The sequence below is a fragment of the Megalobrama amblycephala genome, linkage group LG14, assembly GCF_018812025.1.
Source record: "Megalobrama amblycephala isolate DHTTF-2021 linkage group LG14, ASM1881202v1, whole genome shotgun sequence".
Classification (NCBI taxonomy): domain Eukaryota; kingdom Metazoa; phylum Chordata; class Actinopteri; order Cypriniformes; family Xenocyprididae; genus Megalobrama; species Megalobrama amblycephala.
In genome coordinates this window covers 43,013,976-43,037,165 of record NC_063057.1, presented here as the reverse complement: position 1 = coordinate 43,037,165, position 23,190 = coordinate 43,013,976, and the positions used below count along the sequence as shown (strand labels likewise).

Here is a 23,190-nt window from a genome sequence, read left to right as displayed (position 1 = left end):
TCTAAGGGTGCGTTCACACTTGTAGTTCGGTTTGTTTGGTTCATTTGGTCCGGACCAAAGAAGAAAAAAAACATTTAGTCCTGGTCCGATTAGCGTTCAGATTGGCAATTTTACCACCGGACCAAAAGATACCGAACCTAAAGGCACAGGGATACATTTACAACGTGATTGGTCGGATTTTCTGACGTATTGCCTATTTTGAGACGGAACTTACCGAACATCCAAAACAATGCTGTTTGCTGAGGTAAATGTGCTCATTGTGTGTGTGTAGCGGTGCGTATCCTGTATGTGATGGTATTTTGGCCAGCTGGGAACTCGTGAAGAGCTTATAAAATGTGTAAAGGAGTCAAAACAGTGGCGGGAATCCATCCGTCACACACACAAACGATCTGCTGCGTGGAGACGCGCGTCTGATGCCTGTGATGGGCAAACTCTCGACTATGACAAGAAAAACCGACATGCGTGAGGATTCTGTCCTTTTTAGGGTCTCATCTTCCTGTTTTTGGTTCATTTACATGTCTTTGGTCCGTGTTGCGTTCATATATCATTCGAACCGCACCAGAGTTCGTTTGTAAGCGGACCGAGACCCATCTTTTCAGCGGTCTCGGCCCGCTTGTTTGGTGCGCACCAGGGTTCGGATGGCAGCGTTCACATATGTTCAAATGAACCACACTAACCGAGCACCAGGGTTCGTTTTAATCGAACCAAACATGACAAGTGTGAACGCACCCTAAGATAACTTTGGAGATGACTTTGCTCTTTGGTTTGTTCTTTCCAATGCTGCATGTATGTCACTTTCTCTTTATTCATCTTTTTTAAAATACTTGTCGGGTTTTCAGGGGCAGTGATATTGAACACTTTGTTAGTCAGTTCTGATGCCATTGCACAAAGATGACATTCTTAGCTCTCATTTTTTGCTTTAAAATGAAGAGCATTCACAACTCTCTCCCTCTTTATCATCAATTCAGTTTAAATGAGCTTTATTAGCATGACTTTTACAGTATTGCCAAACCATTGGCTATTACAGAATAAATAATCATAATAAGTAAATAAATACATGAATATATTTTTTTAATAAACGCAAAACTAATTAGTAACAAGAAAATAAAAGCAATGCAAAATATTTTTTTAAAAAACACACTTGTACCTACATTCAGACAAGATAATAAAATTTCTGACTTTAGTTTTGTCCGCTGACTCACTCTTAGTTTGAGACAGGCCGTTACATATTTTGCTGCTGTTGTGATCAAGCTGAAGTTTTCTCCCAAAATATGACTTCATTTTTCTGAATTTGGTATTTGCCATACAATTTAAAGCTAGTTGTTGAAATTTTGTGAAATAGGCAGATCTAATGTTGTGATAGTAATCACAATGTATCAGGAAGTGTCCTTCTGTTTCTGCTTTTATTTGAGAGCACGGTGAACACAGTCTCTGTAATTTAGTAATTTAGTGGCATCTTTCCAATTATAATTTGGTTGGGCTGGATTGTACCGAGCTGCTTTGGGTGTATTTTGAGCACCGGCAGTGAAAGGGCACTCCTGAACAGGTTATGCTCCTGGTACGGCAGGGCTGCATTTTAGGTGCTTGTAGAATTTTAGAGCTCTTTTTTTGGATACTGATTAATAAGGAGTATCTTTATCATCTCTTTGCAGCCTCTCATCCCTCTCCTGCATCTCTTGGAGGAGCTCATATATATATATATATATATATATATATATATATATATATATATAAATTTTAACAATTTAATATAATAATAATTGCCTGTAATTAAATCTTAGTTAATGTCCATTACAATACTTATTTGCAATGAATCAAAATAATAAAAGTTGTCTGACATATAAACTGTGATTTTACCTTATATTTTTGTTTAAGGTTCTCCCATTTTTTTCTTGGCCCAGGACGGAGTGACACTCCCCTTTGAGGCCATACTTTGAGATAAATGTCCAAGAAAAATACAACGCAATCTGTGCTACCTACAAGTAAGATGCTGCATAACATTATTATTAAAGTTATTTAATATTATATAGCTATTTACTCATATCATTTGGTTGCCACATTTCACCGACCTGTAAATAAACCGAGGTTGGCGCCATGCCACGTAATTAGATGGCGGGTATCGTCTTCAATCCCTATGAGAAAATATAGCTGCAAGCAGCAATTCGGGGCCAAGCCCCGAAGGCACCGCAAGTAGAGCAACACAGCAAGCAGAGCCCCAGCCAACATTTTCATGTGGGGTTTTAATGGGCTGTCACTTGGGCCCTGCATGGGCAACCCAAGTGGGGCCCATATTATTTTGTCCATTGGCTCCACATGGGCCCTGTGTGTTAGCCCATAGGGGCCATGATGGGTCTATAGTGGGCTCTAAGTGGGGCCCATTTGTGTGTTCATTATAGGGGCCCACATGGGTTCTAATAAATGGGTCCAATGTGGGCCACATACAGAACCCTTATGGGGCCCAAATGGGTGATAGCACTGGACCCACAAATGACCCCTCTATGGGGTTTTTGTGGGACCACAGTAGGTGAGAACTGGGCCCCATTTATATTTCTTTTTTATTCCTGGAGGTGAAATTAATTGCTGATTTGCAAAAGAAACTTTAAAACCCTGCCCAGTTATGTTTTAGTAAACATGTACCTGACCTAATATAATTTAAATTAAATGACAAAGTATTTCTACAGTGAAGGACATGACTTTCAACTCAGAATTTGTAATCATAAGATTATTATGTGAATCATAAGAATCATGTGATCATAATAATAAAAAAAAAAAAAAACAGGATAAGAACATTGAAAATTCTTTAGTCCATCACTCCTGGGTTTAGGCAGACCCATCAATTATTTTAAAATACTATAAAAACATAAACAGGAGCACTCTCTTAAAAAGCATACATGATTATGATCAAGATAAAAATATTTAGACCAAGTATTTTAAGAAGATCTTTTCAGGTTGAGCAACCTAGCACAGAAAAGCAGGTACATGGATACCGGTGTATGTATGTACCAAATGTCATGAGGAACATTCATATCTCTTCACTACTCTAGATAAATGTTAAAGTGTCATAAAACCCCTTTTCAGTACATAGATAACACTACAGTTCTGAAAACTATGTAGATGTGGTAAAGGTGTTTTATAAAAAATAACCAATGTCCACACAGTGATATGTCTTTGGGTCAGGTTGCCATTTAATGAAGATGACAAAATGTACAAGAATGCAGCATTATCAACTGCAGTGAAGCGTGGTTACATATCAACAGTAAAATCAGTAGTTTTCCTGCCACCAATACCTGATTAAAGGTGCTCTAAGCAATCCTGGGCGGAGTAACTTCCTGTTGACGTTCGAAGTGTTGTCAAACAAAACAGAGGCTAGCTAGACCCTCCCTCCTCCTCCTCCCCTCCGTGCTTCCTGAAACAGTCATGAACGCACATTTAAAATCATTCTTGTCGGTTATTGGCTGGAGCATGTTTATTATGTTTCGTGGTCCAGACTGCACCAGTTTGTTTTTATTGCAGTTTTCGGAGCTTGTGGTGACTACAGAGACCACGTTTTTTTACAGTGTGTTCAGGGGACAGGCAGCTAGCGGATAGTGAGGAGATGTTTGCTGTATGTGACAAAAAATGTTTTGGCCTAAAAACGTGTGACATCGCTTAGAGCACCTTTAATTACACATACTTGATTTTTGTGCACTTGTCCCAACACAGAGTATACTGCCCTCTAGTGGGAAGAACAAAAAAATGTAAATACAAAAAAATAAAATAAAAGCCCACTGATGTTTTTGTAAATCGTGATCCCACTTTATATTAGGCGGCCTTAACTACTATGTACTTGCATCAGAAAATAAATACTTAATGTGTTCATATTGTACTGCAAAACACTTTTGCTGCTATTAAGGTTGGATACGGGTAAGGATATGATTTATATATATATGTATAATTTGTATGAATTAAATGTATTGAGGTTTTAAGCTACAGGAGGAAAATTGTATTTGCTTTTTGTTCTTGTTAATGCTCTTTGTCCTTTTAATAGCTTTTTGTATGCATTGAGTTTTTCACAATATATTTTGATCCACAAAAGAAAGTCGAGGCGAAGGCGATTTTTTTTTTTCTGACTACAGATACTGGTATGTGGAACAGAGAACCTTTATTAAACATCATTACATCTTTAAACTTGTGTTATATTCTCTGAGTTGCTTCACTGCTAAGGTGTAGATGAAGTCAGAATCACTTAAGTGTGGAACAGAAACTCATTTCAAACTGTTGTCTATAATTCAGAGACATACAAGAGATTAATGTACACTTGTGTAGTTAGATGTATTCATCCAAACTCTCAATAGCTTGCTCTTTTGAGCATTTACTCCATTCATGTGATATTAGATCCCAATTTCGGAATGTTTTCGCAAAGTATTCTTCCAGATCTTTCTGGAATCTACACACAAACCACTTCCAGTATGGCAGCTCAGAGAAGTCAGGGGTGATGCTCCACTCTGCATAAACATTTCCTGCTTTTCTGTATTCTCTGCATGGAATCCATTTACCTGTATAGAACATACTATCAGTTCTCACTAATGTTGTGCAAAAATCAGTACCGAGATCCTCTGTTCTGTCATAACAGCAACCGGTGAGTCCATCCACTCGATGGAAAGGAACACTGTGATCTCCAGAATGATTTTTTAAAGTGTTGGTGCAGGTGACTCCACAGAATGGACACTGAACCCAGCAGCACTGACAGAGATGATCAGTCAGAATCTCATCTGGTCTGTCCTTATGTTCCAGATTTTCTGATAATGTCTCTGTGCTGAATTCATGTTGAATTTCAGATAAAACTGAATCAAGTTCTGATTTTATCACATCTTTTAGGAGATTTAAATCATCAACACCATCATGACTCACTCCACTGAGATCCTTAACAGAGAATATCAGCACATCTGAGAGCTCCAGAGTGAAGTGATTCAGCCAGTTCTGAACATCTCCACTGATCGATTTAGATGCTTTATGAGCCGCTGTCATGATCTTCTGCTGCAGGAGTTCAATGTTCTCCTTCATCATAGACCAAACACTGACTCTGTTATCAGTGATGTACCGATTGACTTCATCTCTGATGAAACTCCTGAAGTGATCTTTGGGAAAGTAAATGTAGTTGATGTATTTTTGAAAATCCTCCTGTTCTGCTAGTGTCTTGAGGATGTGTTTCTCTAGTTTGGATCTGTTTCCATTTAGCGATTCACAGTTTGTTTTCATTTCATTAGCCAAACCTCTGGCAATGTTTTTGTAGACACTCTTTTGAATGGGCTCTTTCAGTTTCTGACAGATGATCTCACCAAAAATGGCAGCTGATGTTGCACCTTGACAGTATTTATGGAAAATACTATAGTATTCTTCGCTCTTCTTTTCAAAGTAGAAAACAGGATCGTTGGCTTCCCGGAACTTTCTGTGCTGGTCAGTAATTAACTTGTTTTCTCTCTTACAGATGGACACTAACAAATGCATGTAAAATTCATTCATGAACTTATAATTATTGGTATGTTCCTCATGATCTACTATTTTTGCTTTGACGTAATTGCGATTTCTTGAATGTAGGTTTTATTGTAGCCCATCTTTGCAATATTATATGAAATTATCTTTTTGTCTGCTTCTTCAGCAATGTCACTGACTAAGGTCCTAATTTGTGTTTCATCCACATGAGATAGTTTAAAACCAAGCTTCTCTTTAGCTGACCTGATGACATTTTTAAGATATCCTGTAATTCCACTGGATTTCTTTAACTGTACATAATCCGAATAACTTGACACAGAGAAAATATCCTTACTCTCTGTCCAGGCATTTACAGGGACACTTTCAATGTTAGCGATGTGTTGTTTCATGTCTCTTAATACATCAATGTCTTTGATTTGTGAACTTTCTTTGGTAATCTTCTTAACACTCTTAACACCTTCTTTCCAAAACTTTTCAAACTCTTGTTCCAGGACTGTTTCATCATTGGCTTTGTCTTTGAGTTTTATTGCAAGTTCTTTGCTCTTTTCCAAGAGAGTATTTTCATGACACGTTCTCTGAGCATCAATCCCTTTCCTTATTTCTCGCTGCTGGAGAATCTCATTTAATTTCTTCATTGTTTCTCTCACAGTGTTTTCTTTAAGATCTTTGATTTTGATGTAAAATGATGCTTTCCACTGTTTCAGTATATCTTTATCTTTGTCTTTCTCAAAGAATTCTGACATTGATTTTCCTACTTCTTCACTTTTCGCTTTTAGTTTTCCATGAAGATCACTTTCTGAAACCTCATTAATTGTTTCATTTTCTATGTTGTTGTAGAGTGTGTTCTCAGTTTCCAGCATGGCACTGCGAAGACTCCAGGACCACTTGCTGTATTCTGTCTCTAGTTTTCGGTATGTTGCAATTTCCAAAGAATTTCTGAAGCTGAATACAAATCTTTCATTCAGTAAAGCCTCCCAGAGATCATTAATACGAACCTTTAGGTCTGTCAGCTTTAAGCCATTTGATTTTGAGGCATGGTTAAAAAGCGCTGTCTTTAGCTCTTGGATGTTTTCACAGTATGATGGATTTGGTGGTGCCATTGGTGGGCTGCCCTCCCAGAGATGTGCAAAATATTTCACATCTTTCCGAATATCGAAAGTAATGACATCACTAAAACATTCTGCAACATAGACTTCATCTTTAGCAGCGAGTTTTGTCATCTCATCCAGTGTCTCCTGCAGCCGTCTCCTACCCTCCATGTTTTTCTCTCCAGCTGTAACTTCTGAAATGTTCTGATGCACAAACATGCAGCTGGGAGACAGATTGACCTTCTTCATCCTCATAAAGGCCTGAACAACAATCTGTAGAATTTCCTGCAGCTCTGATGGGTTTTCTCCAAGGATGTTAATCAAAGTCAGATTACCAAGACCAACGACAAATGTGGCCAATTCATTGTCCTGGTGTCTTGTTGACCTTCCAGACAGTTCTTGAGCACGGAGCCCCTCAGTATCAACAACCAGAATATAGTCAAACTTCAGCTGTGCTTTAATCTCCTCTGACACTCTGATTAGCTGCATGAAAGCTCCTCTGGTGCACCTGCCAGCACTGACGGCAAACTGCAGTCCAAACATGGCATTCAGCATAGTGGATTTCCCAGAGCTCTGAATACCTAAAACTGACAGAACAAAGACTCTCTTGTCTCCCAGTTTCTTGATGAGCTCATGTAGAACAACAGTAACCCAGACCACAGGAACATTAGCAGCATCTCCATCCATCAGTTCCAGTGGGAATCCAGAGATCATCATATCAGCTGCAAGACGCGGGAGAGAAGAGAAATTACATGGCAGACCTTCCTTGTTCTTATTCACTGATTTACATGATTCATAGATCTGACCAATCTCCCTCAGGATGTGCTCCAAACCAAAGGTTGCAGCTTGAAGTTCTTTGGATATCTTATCAAGTTCTGTTTGTTTTTCTGCCACCTGTTGCTCAGATATGTCATTTTTCTCTTTCAGTTTTAAGACTTCTGACCATTTCTCATCATACTTGTAATGAAGAGCAGAAAGGTCAGCTGAGGTAAATTCATCCAGGAGGATTCCAAGCCATTTCAGAAAAAATATCTTCTCATTTGGAGATTGTGAATTCATTTCTGTAATAAACAACTTCACGAACTCGCCAAAGTCCAGCACATGCTGCTGTTCACGGATTTTCTTCATATCTTGTTTCTGTTTTATCTCCATGTCTTTTTCATTTCCCTGAGATCGATGTAGTTCTTTGTTCTTTTCACACCACTGATGCCACAGTTTCCCCTGACAGGGCAGAAATGATTCTTTGATTTCTGTCAGATCTTTTTTTCTCCAGTAAACCCATCATCTGCTGGGCTGCTTCTTTCCCTCTTCTGCAGTCATTGACTTGATCCTCATCTACTATGATTCCTGAGTGTTTGGACACATCTTCAAGTGTGAAAACGGCATATGTTTCTGACGATGAGAGACATTTATTTATAGCACGTACGAGTTCTTCAGATACATCTGACTGATTTCGGTCTTTTAATCCAATTTTGTATTTTCCTTTTCTTGTCTCACTTATTGTACTTTCATCCTCAGTAAAAAGACAAATGAGTGGCTTTCTGTCTTTGTACAGCTCTTGGATACGTTTTCCACTCTTGTCATTCTTGTCAAGTCGTGGTAAGATAACAACATTGACTGAGGCCATTTGAGTGAGGATCTGCAGCTGTTTCTCATGGTCTCCTGCATCACCATGGAGGTTACAGAATGCAACACATTGAGTAAATTTATCTGCGTCTTTCCCAGAGGGGCAGTACCAGGCAATCTCCACCACTCCATCCATCAGTACTCTGGTTTTGCTGCTGCCTGTGCAGTTCCTGTGGAAGAACGTGTTGTGTTTCTCATTGATCAGATTGTTCATAAGCTGAGATTTGGATGAGGACAATGAGCCAAACCTGAAGAAAGACACCATGGGTGTTTTTGCCTTCCAGACTGGCTGGATTTTACTGATGATTTCATTGTTGGTATCTTTCATCTTCCAGCTCTGGTTGATTTGTCTGAATGTCCAGAGAGGAAACTCAATCTTTTGTGTGAATGGATCAGGAACAAGCAGAGGCAAAGCATACTGACACTGAGAGAGTTTAGTCACTATCAGCTGCTTTAGGAAACTATCAGCATAATATAACAGGGCCATCTGAACATCCATCAGATGAATAGCATCTTTTTTGTTTGTTCCTTCATTTTTTTGACTCTGCATTTCTCTGAAAATATCAACATCACCCTCATCTTCAGATAAATCATTGTTTATTTGTTGTTTGTCATGCTGCGTATCTATAGTTTTAAGGTATCTTGCTTTGTAGTTCATCATCAGCAGTTTTTGTAGGAAAGTCTTAATGAGGTCCTCCTCAGAACAAGACTCATGGGACTGTAATGACTGCAATGTTAGTTGAAGAACATCTGCAGCTCTCAGTTTACAGTTATCGCTGTTATCAAGATGGAGTCTTTGAAAAAGATGCTCTCTTTCTCCTGAATGCCTGTCCACTTCTGCCTGAAAAACAAAACAGCACAATTAAAGAAAGCTTGCTGTGGATTATCTTACAACTTTATTTACAATTTACAATTCTAAAATAAAGACATTGTCTTGTGTAAAGTATTTAAAATCACAAAGTAATATAAGCTGTATATTTAATGTTTTTTTTATCTGACTTCCACTTCTATTTTAGCACTTCATTCCACACATACCCCATGTATCTTTGTTTCTGTGTTGTATTCCATCCTCTCTTCCATTCTCTTGTTTTGTTCTTGTGACAGAAAAAGAAAGTGAATATTAAAATGGATTTTAAATTTAAATACATGTAAAACGATTGTTTTGTTTGTTTGTTTTTTGGTATATACTATGAAAAGTCAATTGGATCCAATATCGATTGTACTGACTTTTCAAATATCTTTATTTCTATTCCACAGGAAAAAAACTGAAAAAAAACAACAAAAAAAAACCGTGTAACAACATGAAGGTTTACAGGTCAACAGTGATTTGTTGAAACTGGTTATTTTTTTTGTCTGTAAGTGTTGCTTGTTCTTACTCTATAATAGTATAATTGATAAATTAGGAATTGAAGTGTTAGAATTGAGTCAGCAGTAAATAAACATCAAATACATCAGAAAACCAAATATTCTTTTCTTACTTTGACATGTCCTTTGCAGGTCTTCTCTCTCTCTTATTGCTGTGTTGTACATCTCACTAGTGTAGCGCCTCTGCTCATTATCAATTAATAGACGCTCAATCCTTTTCATCAAGTCTCTCATCTCTGACTGTTTGTTCATATCTTTGCTGCAAGTATGATATCTTCCACCACATTCCTTCAGTAGATGCTCCAGAGCAGAGTTTTTCTTCAGATCATCTATTATTGAGTCCGATTCTTCTTCGCTCTCATAGGTGAAAAGAATCAACACAAACTGAAGAACTCTGTCACCAAATACTCTCCGAAGCCAATCAATACCCATCTTATCAGCATCTGTTAACTGACTCGATCGCACGACAAAGATGAAGGCAATGATTTCATTTTCATTCACTAGTTGACCAGTTAACTGGTCCAGATCAAGTGCAGTCTCGTGTAAGCCAATCATGTTGATCACTGAGACATGATGTCCTGATATCTTCTTATGCAAAGGAACGAACCAGGATTTTTTTACATTGCCAATATCTCCAAGTAGAACATTGTCATATCGAAACTGGACTGCCGCAGAGCTTCCAAATAACACGATGGTCAGATTGTGATCTATATTAAACACAGAAGAATATACAAGGAATAAACAACCAAACACTATCTCAAATGAGGATGAACAGAGAATGGGTGAGAACACAGGATATATAATCACATGGCAAACAACAAGAACTAATGAGATGAGTAACAAGACACACCTGAACTGAATACTCAAATTAATTAGTGACCATGGTGACAAACAGGCTGGGAACGTGGGAAGACAGAACCAATATACACACTAGAATCACCACACAGGCTATGTTTACATGCACCAAATTTTGTAATCTGATTCAAATATTTGTTTATATGTGTTTTATATACATTCCGATCAAAACTTTTGCGCATGCGTGTGTAACGTCATATCATTCACAGACGTGACACCAACAGAGCTCATCTATATTTTTGCGCTGTTGGCAGTGGCGTAGTGGACGGTAATAACCTGGGTTGCGCCAACAGACAATGATCATGTAAAAACACAGCATATTTTGCAAACACACATTTCGCATGTTCCGCCTCCGTCGACTCAAACATCACAAAAGCTCTTGCAGGTGCTTATGAAGGCACGTCTCAACAGGTAAATATGGGCTACTTTCAATAAAAGGTCCAACATATTAGAAATACTTTTCGCTGTGTTGCTATTTGTCATGAACAAGCAAATGAGTAAACTAATCCTGAGAACAGAGGCGTGCATCTGACTGTTTCTATAGGAACCAGAACTTCTAACGGCCACTGCAGTGATGCGATGACTTTACCAATCGGCGATTGGCTCTTATTTAGAAGGCGGGACTTATTCCACTATATTGCGTGTTGCACTTTCTCCCATTCAAAACAATACGAGTGATGCATCTTGAGTTGTTTTATAGTCTTTGACAAAACCCACCACATGCTTTAGGGGTCTAATGGTTTTCTATGAGCACATGACTCCTGCTTTAACTTTACCTGTGGGTGTCGCTGTTGGACAGTGTTTCTTAAGAAATACGAGTGACTTGCCCTCTTTTTTAATGTCATAATTTGTAATATTTGTGTTGTTTTATATGTAATATGGATTTTTTCTCATCCTTTTTTTTTTCACTGCCTCCCTTGCCTCCTCAGAGGAAACGTCCATTTTATATATATATATATATATATATATATTTAAAGTAGTAGAACAAGTCTCATTCACCATAAGTATTTTAGTAAAAATCAAATGTTGTTTTCTTACCCATAATGTTGAGTGATGGATCAGAGTAAGATTTGCTCATCAGGTTTGTTGCTGCTCCTTTTTTCTACTGGCTGTTTGTTATCCTGAATAAGATACTGAAAATTAACTGTAATGTTTTCTTTTATTAAGGTCTATACATTTGTAATTTAATAAATTTAAATGTATAATTTCTCTTTAGAGTCTGCTTTTTTTAGACAACTTACTTTATATTTAGCTTGTGTTCACCATCTGTGGGATGTAGGATTTATGAAGTCATAACGCTAGAGACTTGAACCATTCCTGCTTACAGTAGATGCAAATATAGGTTTAGATTCCAGTCTAACAGGATTTGCAGTTTATAGAAACATAGCCTGATGTCTAGTAAATCACATATCTTTTCTAAAAACCTGGTGATATAAGCAGAAACTAGAACTGCAGATATACAAACCATAAATAAAACAGTGGCTTGTTTACCATTTTGAATATTAATCACGTTGATCACCGTCTTCATTCAAGGCGGCTCATGTTGTGAAAATATTCACGCATTGAAATGCTCAGGTGAGATGACTGTTAGATAAAATTAAATTAATTTGAAAATTCCAACAGCCTCTATCTGTGCTGTATAGACTTTCATCTCGCTTTCATCACGCGCTTTTATTCTCATGCACTGAGTTAGTAAAACTGAACAGCCAATTAGAGCGATATCTCTCACAGACGGCGCCAGTGGATCCAGTCTAACAGGATTTGCAGTTTATAGAAACAGTCTGATGTCTAGTGAATCACGTGATATCTTTTGTAAAAACATCTATTGATATAAATAGAAACTAGAACCGTGAATAAAGCAGCGCTTGCTTACCAATTCGAATATTAATCATGTTGATCACTTTCAACATTCCAGGAGGCTCTTGTTATGGAATGCTCAGGTGAGATAACTGTTAGATGAAATTAAATTTTAATTCCATTTGAAAATTCGAACAGCCTTCTGTCTGTGCTGTCTTGACTTTCATCTCGCTTTCATCAGTTTCGCTTTTATTCTCGCGCACTGACTCGTTCGCAAAACTGAACAGCCAATTAGAGTTAGACAGCGCAGTGGATCCAGTCTAATGATTTACAATTTATAGAAGCAATCTGATGTCTAGTAAATCACATGATATCTTTTCTAAAATCACCTGACCAACTATGCAAGTTAAAATGCCACGTCCATGTTACTTGTTATTTATTAATAAAATCTATTGTTTATTGGTATGTCCATTAGCTCCCATAAAATGGTTGCTAAATTTCCTGGAGTCCACTAATCTGTACAAGACAAAAACAAAACAAAACATACAAATAAGTAAAATAAGAACAAAAATACAATTACACTAATCGTATCTCAAAACTATAGCAGCACATAAAATATACATCTACATATTTATAAGAATATGGTTCCCATAAATATACAAAAGAGTAATTGCACATATGTGTTTAGAAGAAAATATGAAGATATTCCAACAACAGAACCACGATAAAACATCCATCAAATTTGTTTCATCTTTTAAAACTAAAGATGGACTAAATACAGAACATTTCCTGGGCACTGCTATACCTTTTCAGTTAATGCATTCCCTACCACTCTCGCTGCAAGGAAATACATTATTTTTTTAAATAAATATATTCTTATTAATCTATTCTTTTATATTATCAACGTTTTAGAGGGGGTTATCCCAAATAAATCAGTCAAATGACTGTTGTCCCAACTGGTTGCTTATTGATGCTTTACAGGCCACTCAATCCACTGTTGAGCTCCAAGTATCACTCTCACTGCAAGGAAAAACATTAAGCCACATTACGCATTTTTCATGTTAAGCATTTTAGAATGTCCCGACTGAGCGGCCAGCAAAGCGTCAAGTTTTAATTATGATACAGTACCCTAAAACACAAATCATGTAAAAGAACATAATCATATCAACAGATGCACAATAATAAATTAATGTTATTTGACAGAGCTAGAGAGGGACGAGCACAAAATCTGCCAAAAAATCAATGGTCACGTGACCTGCCAGAATCAACCTGCCAGGTGCCACCAGTTAACAGAGAACGTTTATACCGAGCGTTGTGAGACTGCTGAACCAGATCTAAACCAGTTTGGATTTATATGGATTTGTCAACACCAACCCTACTCTGAAACTCAGTGTTTGTTCAACTAGCTTCATGCAACAGGCCACAGGTGCTCAAGCCCCTTTTGATGTCTGTGTGTGCATATGCCTGCATGGCATGAATGAAATTGGTGTATATATATTTTCAGCACATAATTAAAAAATGTAATAAAAATGTGAGACTATGCTTTTTTGTACATAATTTATATTAATCAATGTTGAAATCACATTCTTGTTTTCTAAACAAGTCAACATGTTAAATTTAAATTTACATTCTTTTGGCCTGTTGATGCATTTTAAAATCATACTTTCAGACAATTCAGAGACCAAAAAAATAAATAATTGAATAATTTCATCTGGTGTGACAAAAAGTTGCGTCATGTGTTTTGTTCACTGCCACCCCTTCAAATGTTTGTCATTAATATGGTGTAGCTTCCAGCTGTGCATTAATTAATTGAAAGAGTTTCTTATGTTACATGTTTGTGAAGACATTGATTAAATTTGCTCCCACGCGAGTACATGCCACTGGAGATCAGTCTGTTTTTCAGGTTGTGTCTGTTGAAGGCTTTGTGTTCATGCTTGTCTGCATAAACTACACACCCAGTCCACAAACTTCCTGAACTTTATTGCAAACATGTGATCATGTCTCCACAATACACGTGTCTACAGTACAGAGGTCAAAATCTGACACTGAGGCTAGTTCAGCAATATATATATATATATATATATATATATAGATAGATAGATAGATAGATAGATAGATAGATAGATTCATTACTTAAGCATTAGTAAATATAATTATTCATCATTTATGAAGCATTGTCCCTACATTAATAGATGTTAGTAAGCAGTTCATCAATACAGCTGTAAATAATTTATTCTTTTTTATAATAATAATTAATAATTTATTCTATTTATAAGCATATCTATGTGTTTAATAATTTTATTTTTATTCTTTATCAATGATCGATTTATCATTTCTAAATTATTACATTATTTACAAACCAGTTATTTAGTTGTCAGTGGTTCATAAGATCATTTAGAAAGTGTAAGTACTGTAAATGAGTAATAAACTATTTAAATGTGCATTTATACATATTATTTAGACATATAGTAATACTTACTCAGTGTGTTAATAAATGCTTTAACACGTATTCCTACTGTAATTCATGATTAATTCAGGTAATTATAAAACATTTAGTAGTTGTCAGTTAACTATTTTTGTCAGTCTGATTTCATTTGTTTTTTTTTTAACATGTTCTCCAACCAATACGACCATATAGGTCGTTTGTCACTTCCCTGAAATACGACTCATAGGAGCGTTTACTAAAGTGGCGCCCCTATCGACAACAGGACACTTTCATTTTAATTCATGAAATAGGAGCGTTTGCTATAGTTGCGCTTTCATTTTAATGCATTGTTCCCTTTTATCTGCGTCATATTTCGGGTTTCGCGTAACTAAACTGGTAGAGCACTGCAATAACAATATGCAATCATGTGATCATGTGATCCTGGGTTCGATCCCAGGGAAAGCATGTGCTCATAAAGTGTAAATGCACTATGAATCACTAAGGGTAGGTTTAGGGGTGGGGTGGGTGTATTAATGACTCCTGTAATCCAGTGTTGGCACTGGGTTCATTTTCCTGAATGTTTTCTGGTGGTGTACAGGAATTTTTATTTTCTATAACATTGCATAGGCTTATTTTTCATGTTATATCAAGGGTACAGTAGTAAATATTTTTATGTTCTGTATCACTCTGTTTCCTTTTCTGTTTAGAAGATAACTGAACCTTTAAATCTCTTTGTAAAAGCTTTACGAGGCATAAATAGTCCTCACTTTAGATGAGCTCACAAAAATAACTGACAACTACTACCTGAATTTAGAATGTGTTAATAAAGCATTTATTAACACACTGAGTAACTATTACAATATCTAAATAAAATGTATAAATGTTCAGTTAAATAGTTTATTACCATTTACTTATACTTTCTAAATGATCTTCTAAAACGGTTAGTTCCTGTCCTTCATTCTGATTGGTCAATAGCTGTGCTTTATTCACGATAAAATAAAACACGACTATGACCGCTTCACCCAACGGTTCCGTGTATCACTACACAATACCCTTAGCAACCACTCTTAGCAACGTAAACTGTATGTTCTCAATTGATAATGTTCATTGAAGCTTACTGTATTATTTCTAAGATTATTGTGAGAAAGAGATTGAGTGAGCGAGTTTATTACCTGCATTCAGATTTAGCATTTTCCTTCAGGTCAGTCCTATGTTCATAATAAAAAATCTGTTTAAATGTCTGATGTATTATCCTGTCCTTTTAACAGTTAAGGGGTTTTCCCATGACTGACAGCGCTAGTCAAAGCATTTGTCAGTTGCGTCTTGTTCTGTGTTCACAATAATTCAGTCTTTTCAATATAAAAGTCTTCGCTACTGACTGACACACTCATAAAGACAGTCTTTGCCGCCATCTAATGGCGTAATAATGTAACTTCTGTTGCTGTTTACAGTCAGGGACTATTTTTTTCCGGCGGAAGGAAGGCTTTTAGTGAAAGTTTACTTCATGAAAGTTGCATTGATACATATTTTTGGCTTTAATATTTGTATTGTATGGTAACCGTTTTATAAAAGTTTTAAAAAACAATTATTAAATATTATAGTTACTGTATGCTTATAAATCAAGAACGAAGCATTTATAACTGAATTTAAAAATTGCTATATTAATACTTTATAGATGATGAATTGATGATGAAAAGCCCATAAAGTCACTGATTGTTTTTTCTTGAAATCTATCTTGCTCTCTGTGGGAAAATGCTCACACAGATTTTTTTATGTATATTATACACGAATGTCATCACTATACTGAAGAATATGGCAACAAACTGTAACTGTATATTTTACAATCGAAAACAATAAAAATAATAATAATTCATTTTATGTATTCAAAATGTAAAAGAGCACTACAGTGACAGAACTATGAAAAATTATGTTTTATATGAGATTGGATGTGTCTGTTATTAATGTTTTTTACAATAAGCAATGAAAGGGTTCAGTTATTAATACAAGATGTAACATTGACATTAACACTGTTTTATACATATAAAATTTGTTCACTAAGTTTGAAGGTTAGTAAGTTTGAAGGTTAAATTTTAAAACTTACAGATATATAAAATACAGGAAATATAAAACTGTCACAAAGATTAAAGGAGTTGTTTATTTCTCAGTTTCCAAGTTCACCATACATTTCATTTATTGGTTATCCGTGTCATGCACTTTAATTGTACCTCTGGGTCCAGTCTCTCACTGAAGCTCATGATAATGAAATGTTTTCACTGAAAAGAACAATTCTCCAAACACCTCAAGACAGCTTCAGTGCTTGTCTAATCACTCATTTGTCTAGCCGGTTTAGTGAATCTGTTAATTAACTTTGATGCAATGCTACAAATGATGTTGTTTTTCCATAATGACACCATGGGATCTTATTTCGTTGCCTGAGAAGAAAACAGTCACTTGTCAGCACACGCCTAAAAGGCTGCTGTACACCTGTCCTACACCGAGGCCAATGATAAACTGGATAAAGCTGATTTCCCTTTAACGCTTGACTGATTATACCACATCACTGCTTTGCACCTCTTACTTCCGATTAAATCACAACCCTGGGTGAACACTGATTAAGATATGGAACAAATAACATTTTGTTAACAGGTTTTGTTGTTGTTGAAAGGCTCACAAACAATTTGGCTGCCCCCAAGACTGATCTATTTGTTTTGGCTGTCAAAGTAGCTTTACCTTAGAGACTAAAGTAGCTCAAGGTTAATTCTGTGCTACTGCTTGAGTCTTTGTTTTACTTGTTTTAACTCATTTTGATCTGGCAAAAAATGTAAAAATGCTTCATTTAATTGAACATGAAATGGTTTATCAACAATACTGCCTTTAATGCATTTTGATGTGTATCATTGGATTTTTGCTAGTCAATATGTAATGTAAGTTCATTTAGTAGCTCAATTTTAGCCATACTAATAGGTGTAAAAAAAGCCAAATACACTACCAAATGTATTATTTAGAACAGTGCAGCTCTCCACCATGAGATCATTATTGTACTGATTAGCTGAGTATGAGGAAAAAAAGTTTTCAGATTAATGTTTTTAAAAAATAAAAGTTATGAAACAGACTTTTGCTGTTCTGCTTCATGATAAGTATTTCCTAATAGTACCACCTAAACTGTAATGTATTTCCATTTTGACATTTTATTTTTAAACCATTTTAAAACATCTGATTAATGTGAAAAAAACAGGATGGTGAATGATGTTCACAGGAAACAAATAGGGAATTCCATGTTTTATGGGGATATTCCGGGGAAATTCCAGAGACATGATGATTTTTATACTGTGCAAACTGTGTTCTAGCTAATCATATACTTAGTATGATTAATATGTTTTTTTCCCAATGGGGACCAAAAAATGTCCTCACAAGAACAATTATTCTGGATATTGCCATCTTTGTGGGCACATTTTGTCCCCATACCGTAGTTGGGCATAGGCCTACCTAAACCACACACACAGTACAGGTTTCTGTAATTTATCATTATTAATCACACCTAACATTAAAATTAGTAATCATAAGTATTTTTCATCAAAGTATTTAAAAAATGCCCCCGGGTTCACAGACAAGGCTTAAAGGCACAATATGTAAGTTTTTTGGAATAAAATATCCAAAAACCACTAGAACAGTGTTATATATTTTGTTGACTCTGTACTTACATTCCCAAATGTTTCCAAGAATGTTTAAAGCGGAACTCAGTAAGATTTGCGAAGCTCCCCCTACAGGTTCCTTCAGTGAATCACATTGTCGTAAATACTCCAAGCACAGCTCTGGACTACAACGCTCACAAGCGCAGTAGTTTTGCAAATACAGTACAAGAAATCTCGATGGAGGTGGGTAATTTTCGAAATTGTCTTATAAAGTCATAATATATACATTGTGTTTGAATTACCGCAAAGCATTTTGTCACTCTCGCGTGAACGTGAAAATGAGGCGAGATTGTTTCGGGTCAATGCAGCTCAACTTGCAAGTGCTGTTTTTTGGCGTAGACGTGCCAGAGGGGGTTAGTGCACGCCTCAAACACACCACTACAAGTCAATTAACCATCGTAAGGACTTAGAAAACTATTTATGAAGGTAAAAAAAGTTACTTAGTTCTGCTTTAAATCCAGAGAAATCAATGACACGTTACTCTCAGTTTTATTTTGTAGAAATCATGGAAACACTGAAAGATGCTTTAATATATTATGTGTTTTATTAGACAAAGGAACAACTGTTTGGATATTCATAGACAGAAAACTAATCATTGTTATGTAGCTCAACACATTTAGTCTTATTGTTTGAATCTCGTTTTCTTGATTATATTAATATGATAGCAGCCGCCGAGCGAACGCACAGAGTAACATTATAAAATCATTTTCAACACACTCAAATGTATCTAATATGATAAACAGCGCTGCGTTACCCCACATACGCTTGACTGGAAGAAGCGGCGACTTCTGCATAATAAACGTCCTGCTGCTCTCGAGACATGTCGCGCTCGTCTCTCATTAGCAATCGCTCCAGCGGCCTCGTTTCTGCTCACACAGCACTCGGCCCTGCTCTGCTTCATACAGTAACGTTAATCCATCTCATCCATGAACATGATTTCTGCCTGAGTCCCATCAGATTCTTTCCCATGGCTGTAAGGTAAAGACGACATCTCCCATGATTCCACAGTCAATCAAGCTATGGCTTTGTTTTGAATAGGTGACCTCTAGCGGCAAAAAGTTACATTTTGTGCCTTTAAGCTTATTCCTAGACCACAATACATGTTTGAGCTGTTTTAACTGAAATAAACTTTCACTGGCATATCTTAAAGGTGCCCTAGAACTTTTTTTAAAAGATGTAATATAAGTCTAAGGTGTCCCCTGAACGTGTCTGTGAAGTTTCAGCTCAAAATACCCCATAGATTTTTTTTTATTAATTTTTTTTAACTGCCTATTTTGGGGCATAATTAGAAATGAGCCGATTCAGGGTGTGTGGCCCTTTAAATCTCGTGCTCCACGCCCCAAAAGCTCACGCTTGCCTTAAACAACATAAAAAAAGTTCACACAGCTAATATAACCCTCGAAATGGATCTTTACAAAGTGTTCGTCATGCAGCATGTCTAATCGCCGAAGTACAGTGTTTATTTTGATGTTTACATTTGATTCTGAATGAGTTTGAGGCTGAGCTCCATGGCTAACGGCTAATGCTACACTGTTGGAGAGATTTATAAAGAATAAAGTTGTGTTTATGAATTATACAGACTGCAAGTGTTTAAAAATGAAAATAGCGACAACTATTGTCTCCGTGAATACAGTAATAAACGATGGTAACTTTAACCACACTTAACAGTACATTAGCAACATGCTAACAAAATATTTAGAAAGACAATTTACAAATATCACTAAAAATATCATGTTATCATGAATCATGTCAGTTATTATTGCTCCATCTGCCATTTTTTGCCTTGCTTGCTTACCTAGTCTGTTGATTCAGCTGTGCACATCCAGACGTTCTGCCCTTGTCTAATGCCTTTCATAATGTTGGGAACATGGGCTGGCATATGCAAATATTGGGGGCGTACACCCCGACTGTTACGCAACAGTCTGTGTTATGCTGAGATTCGCCTGTTCTTCGGAGGTCTTTTAAACAAATGAGATTTATATAAGAAGGAAGAAACAATGGAGTTTGAGACTCACTGTATGTCATTTCCATGTACTGAACTCTTGTTATTTAACTATGCCGAGGTAAATTCAATTTTTGAATCTAGGGCACCTTTAATACATCCAGATAATCAATGGAAAGGTACTTCTGCCTATCAGTCCATGTGTGGACATTTTCCAACTTTATCTATTTCTTAGCCAATCAATCAGAATCATTCAACCTGAAGTAATGACATCACTTAGTGACCTGTGTAAAGTACAATTGCTGTGGTTTTGGGAATGTACGAAGAGCAGCCTATGAATTTCTTCTGAGTGTTGAAGCTGACTTCTGGCGATGAAACTGTAAACTATTCTCTTCAGTAAAATGTTCTTCAATTGTTTTTTTTTTTACTCTGACTTCGGGTCTTCATTCATCATATCAGGTCCTTGGGTCTTTAACTGTAAAATCCCCAACAACTGATATATCATTAGTGCTGTATCTCAAGTATTCATACTTAGTTCCACAATTACACATTTGGCCTCCATTTGGAGTGGCGTTGAGATTACCAGTGAACTCATAGAAAGTGGATATCCATTAAAAATGTCAGAGGAGCTGCTGCCCAATGCCTCTGCTGTGTCAAATATGTATGAGCAGGAGTTGGGATCCCTCCACCATCAATTGACTGTGCGTATCATTGTCCCGCATTCTCATTGGTTTGCTGGCATATGGGGGATTTCATGCACAGGGAAAGCTGTCCATGAATCATTCGCACAAGTGGAAAAATGTTCTGTTGCTGCCAGATCTCCATCACTTTAATGATGTAAAGGAAAAACAATATAAGATTAAAACATGATTTATTGAAATATATAATTACAAGTTTATTTATTTTGCTCCCTTTGTTGACAGTACAACTGAAAAATTTTATTGTTTTAGTAATGATTATATTATTAATCAAGTTCATCTAAAGTTTTGAAAAAAGTAAACATTCTAAATGGTGAAACATTTCAAAGGATCAAATAATTTGTCTTCTGTTTCAAAGGATTTATACATAAATCAGTTAAAAAGAGCTTGTGTACATTGCAAAACAAAAAGTTTTAATATGAAAATGCCAAATAACAGCATAATCATGATGTTAATAATGATGTTATGAGAAGAGCTCTTGTTAAGAAAGAGCTATTGATAATGAAAGCTCAAAATTGAAAGTTGCTAATGGTCTAATCAGATTCAATGAACTATGTTAACCTATGCTAAAAGTGGTACTGCCAGACCCGGAGATCAGCTGAATGGATTCGAAAACGGTAAAACTCAGCTGTTTAACTCTAGGAGAGTTGGAAAATGAGCCTATTTTCAAAAAAAGTGGAGTGCTCCTTTAATGGTAATTTGGGAAATCCTATGTTAAAATCCAGCTGTCAGTCACTGATCTCAAAACATAGTAAAAGTAAAAGGTATGTCATTGCAATCAGGAGCATGAAATATAATAGTCAATTGCTGAAACAGAATTAATTCAACCATAGTCAAGGGCCAAGTGCCTAACTAAAAAGTCACATAATGAAACACTATTCACCATAATGGTGACTTCAAACAAACTTCAACAACTTTTAACATATATGCAAGCTTTGTTGTGGTCTTGCTGGAATCAGATCAGCACCCAAAATACATCATATGCTGGTCGATCAGCACACCAGCATCCCAAGCTTATCCCAGCATGCAAAACATACCTTATGCTGGTCCACCAGCAAACCGGCTTCTCTTGATGGGGACCAGCAACCAGCATCCCAGGATAGGGAACCAGCAATGCTGGATCTTTCAGCAGGAATACCCATCCAGCATATCGGCACTGGGCACATTTTTTGACATGACACTCAACCCAGCATACCCGGTTAAAAAAGTCACTGCTTGCCGTATACTTTATTCATACATAGTTCTTCCAAATGGGGATGTTCTCAGATGTCCCCAAAATGAGGTTTTGTCAGACATAACTCAAGATTACTCTCAGTAACAGCCAACACTAACAGTTTACAATAATCTCGAGTGCTAAATTGATCCTGAGAGAGCTCATAGCATACAGCAGTGGCAATCTCTTGGTAATATTAGTGTGAAGACAATGAAAACTATAGCCTGGAGGCACATTTAGTATACCCCCGTGTTTGAACATAGCTCATACCAGTGCACGCGAGGAAACGGGAGCCCGCAAATAAACCCGCGCGCGCGCATGTGATAAAATGCCTCCAAATGCTGTAGAAGAACCTGTAATGAGCTATTCAACAGATCTTTCGAAATTTCTATTAAAATGGTAGGCTTCGAACTACCTTGTAAAGTAAAAGCACTCTCTCTCTCTCTTTTTGGTCTTCGATCGATTAATTAGTTTACATTATTATTGTTATAGCCACACAATTTGAGAACACATGAGTTCACCGCTACATTATCATTATACTTCCACTAAAAATCTGTTTACATTTATATTCTTAGATATAAAGATATCGTCTCACAATAAAATTATAATACAAAAATAATCTGTTTCTGTGATGTTCTGTTCATCCAAAGTGAAGCAACTGAGAAATTCTATTTAATTGACCTCAGGGAATGATATAATTTTGTTCACTGTTTAGTGGAAGTTATTTGAGGTTGCAAATATAATATGTGTTTCTTATTTGAGTGCTCCATAAAAATAATAATAAAACAAGTTAATGTATATGGTAGTATAAAGTTAATAAATAAAGTTTAACTCACTTGCATCTGGCTTAGGTGAATCTTGTGCGCACTATGTAAAGTAGCGACAAAAATCAAAAGTGTTCGCGCGAGTAGAAGTGAGCGCGAGTGTGGGGAAGAACGCGCGTGTGCGAATCTTTCCGAGCACGCGAGGGCTTGATCTGCGCGCAGAGGAGATGTCATGCGCGCGCGCGGGTTTAAA

At 36.5% G+C, this 23,190-nt stretch overlaps 2 protein-coding genes across 2 annotated transcripts; both read right to left on the bottom strand.

Moving 5' to 3' along the window:
• Window positions 1-3,572: 3,572 nt before the first annotated feature.
• Window positions 3,573-9,278, bottom strand: LOC125245712 (interferon-induced very large GTPase 1-like). Its single transcript, XM_048156426.1, is given in 4 exon segments — window positions 3,573-5,558; window positions 5,561-7,829; window positions 7,831-9,027; window positions 9,222-9,278. Coding segments are annotated over 4 exon segments (4,764 nt in total). The 5' UTR covers window positions 9,267-9,278; the 3' UTR covers window positions 3,573-4,305.
• On the bottom strand, window positions 9,021-22,102 carry LOC125244503. Its single transcript, XM_048154575.1, has 2 exons — window positions 21,998-22,102; window positions 9,021-10,481 (listed from the first exon to the last, which is right to left on the bottom strand). The coding sequence occupies exons 1-2, from the start codon at window positions 22,100-22,102 to the stop codon at window positions 9,612-9,614; spliced, it is 975 nt and encodes a 324-aa protein (XP_048010532.1). The 3' UTR covers window positions 9,021-9,611.
• Between the last annotated feature and the right edge of the window lie 1,088 nt (window positions 22,103-23,190).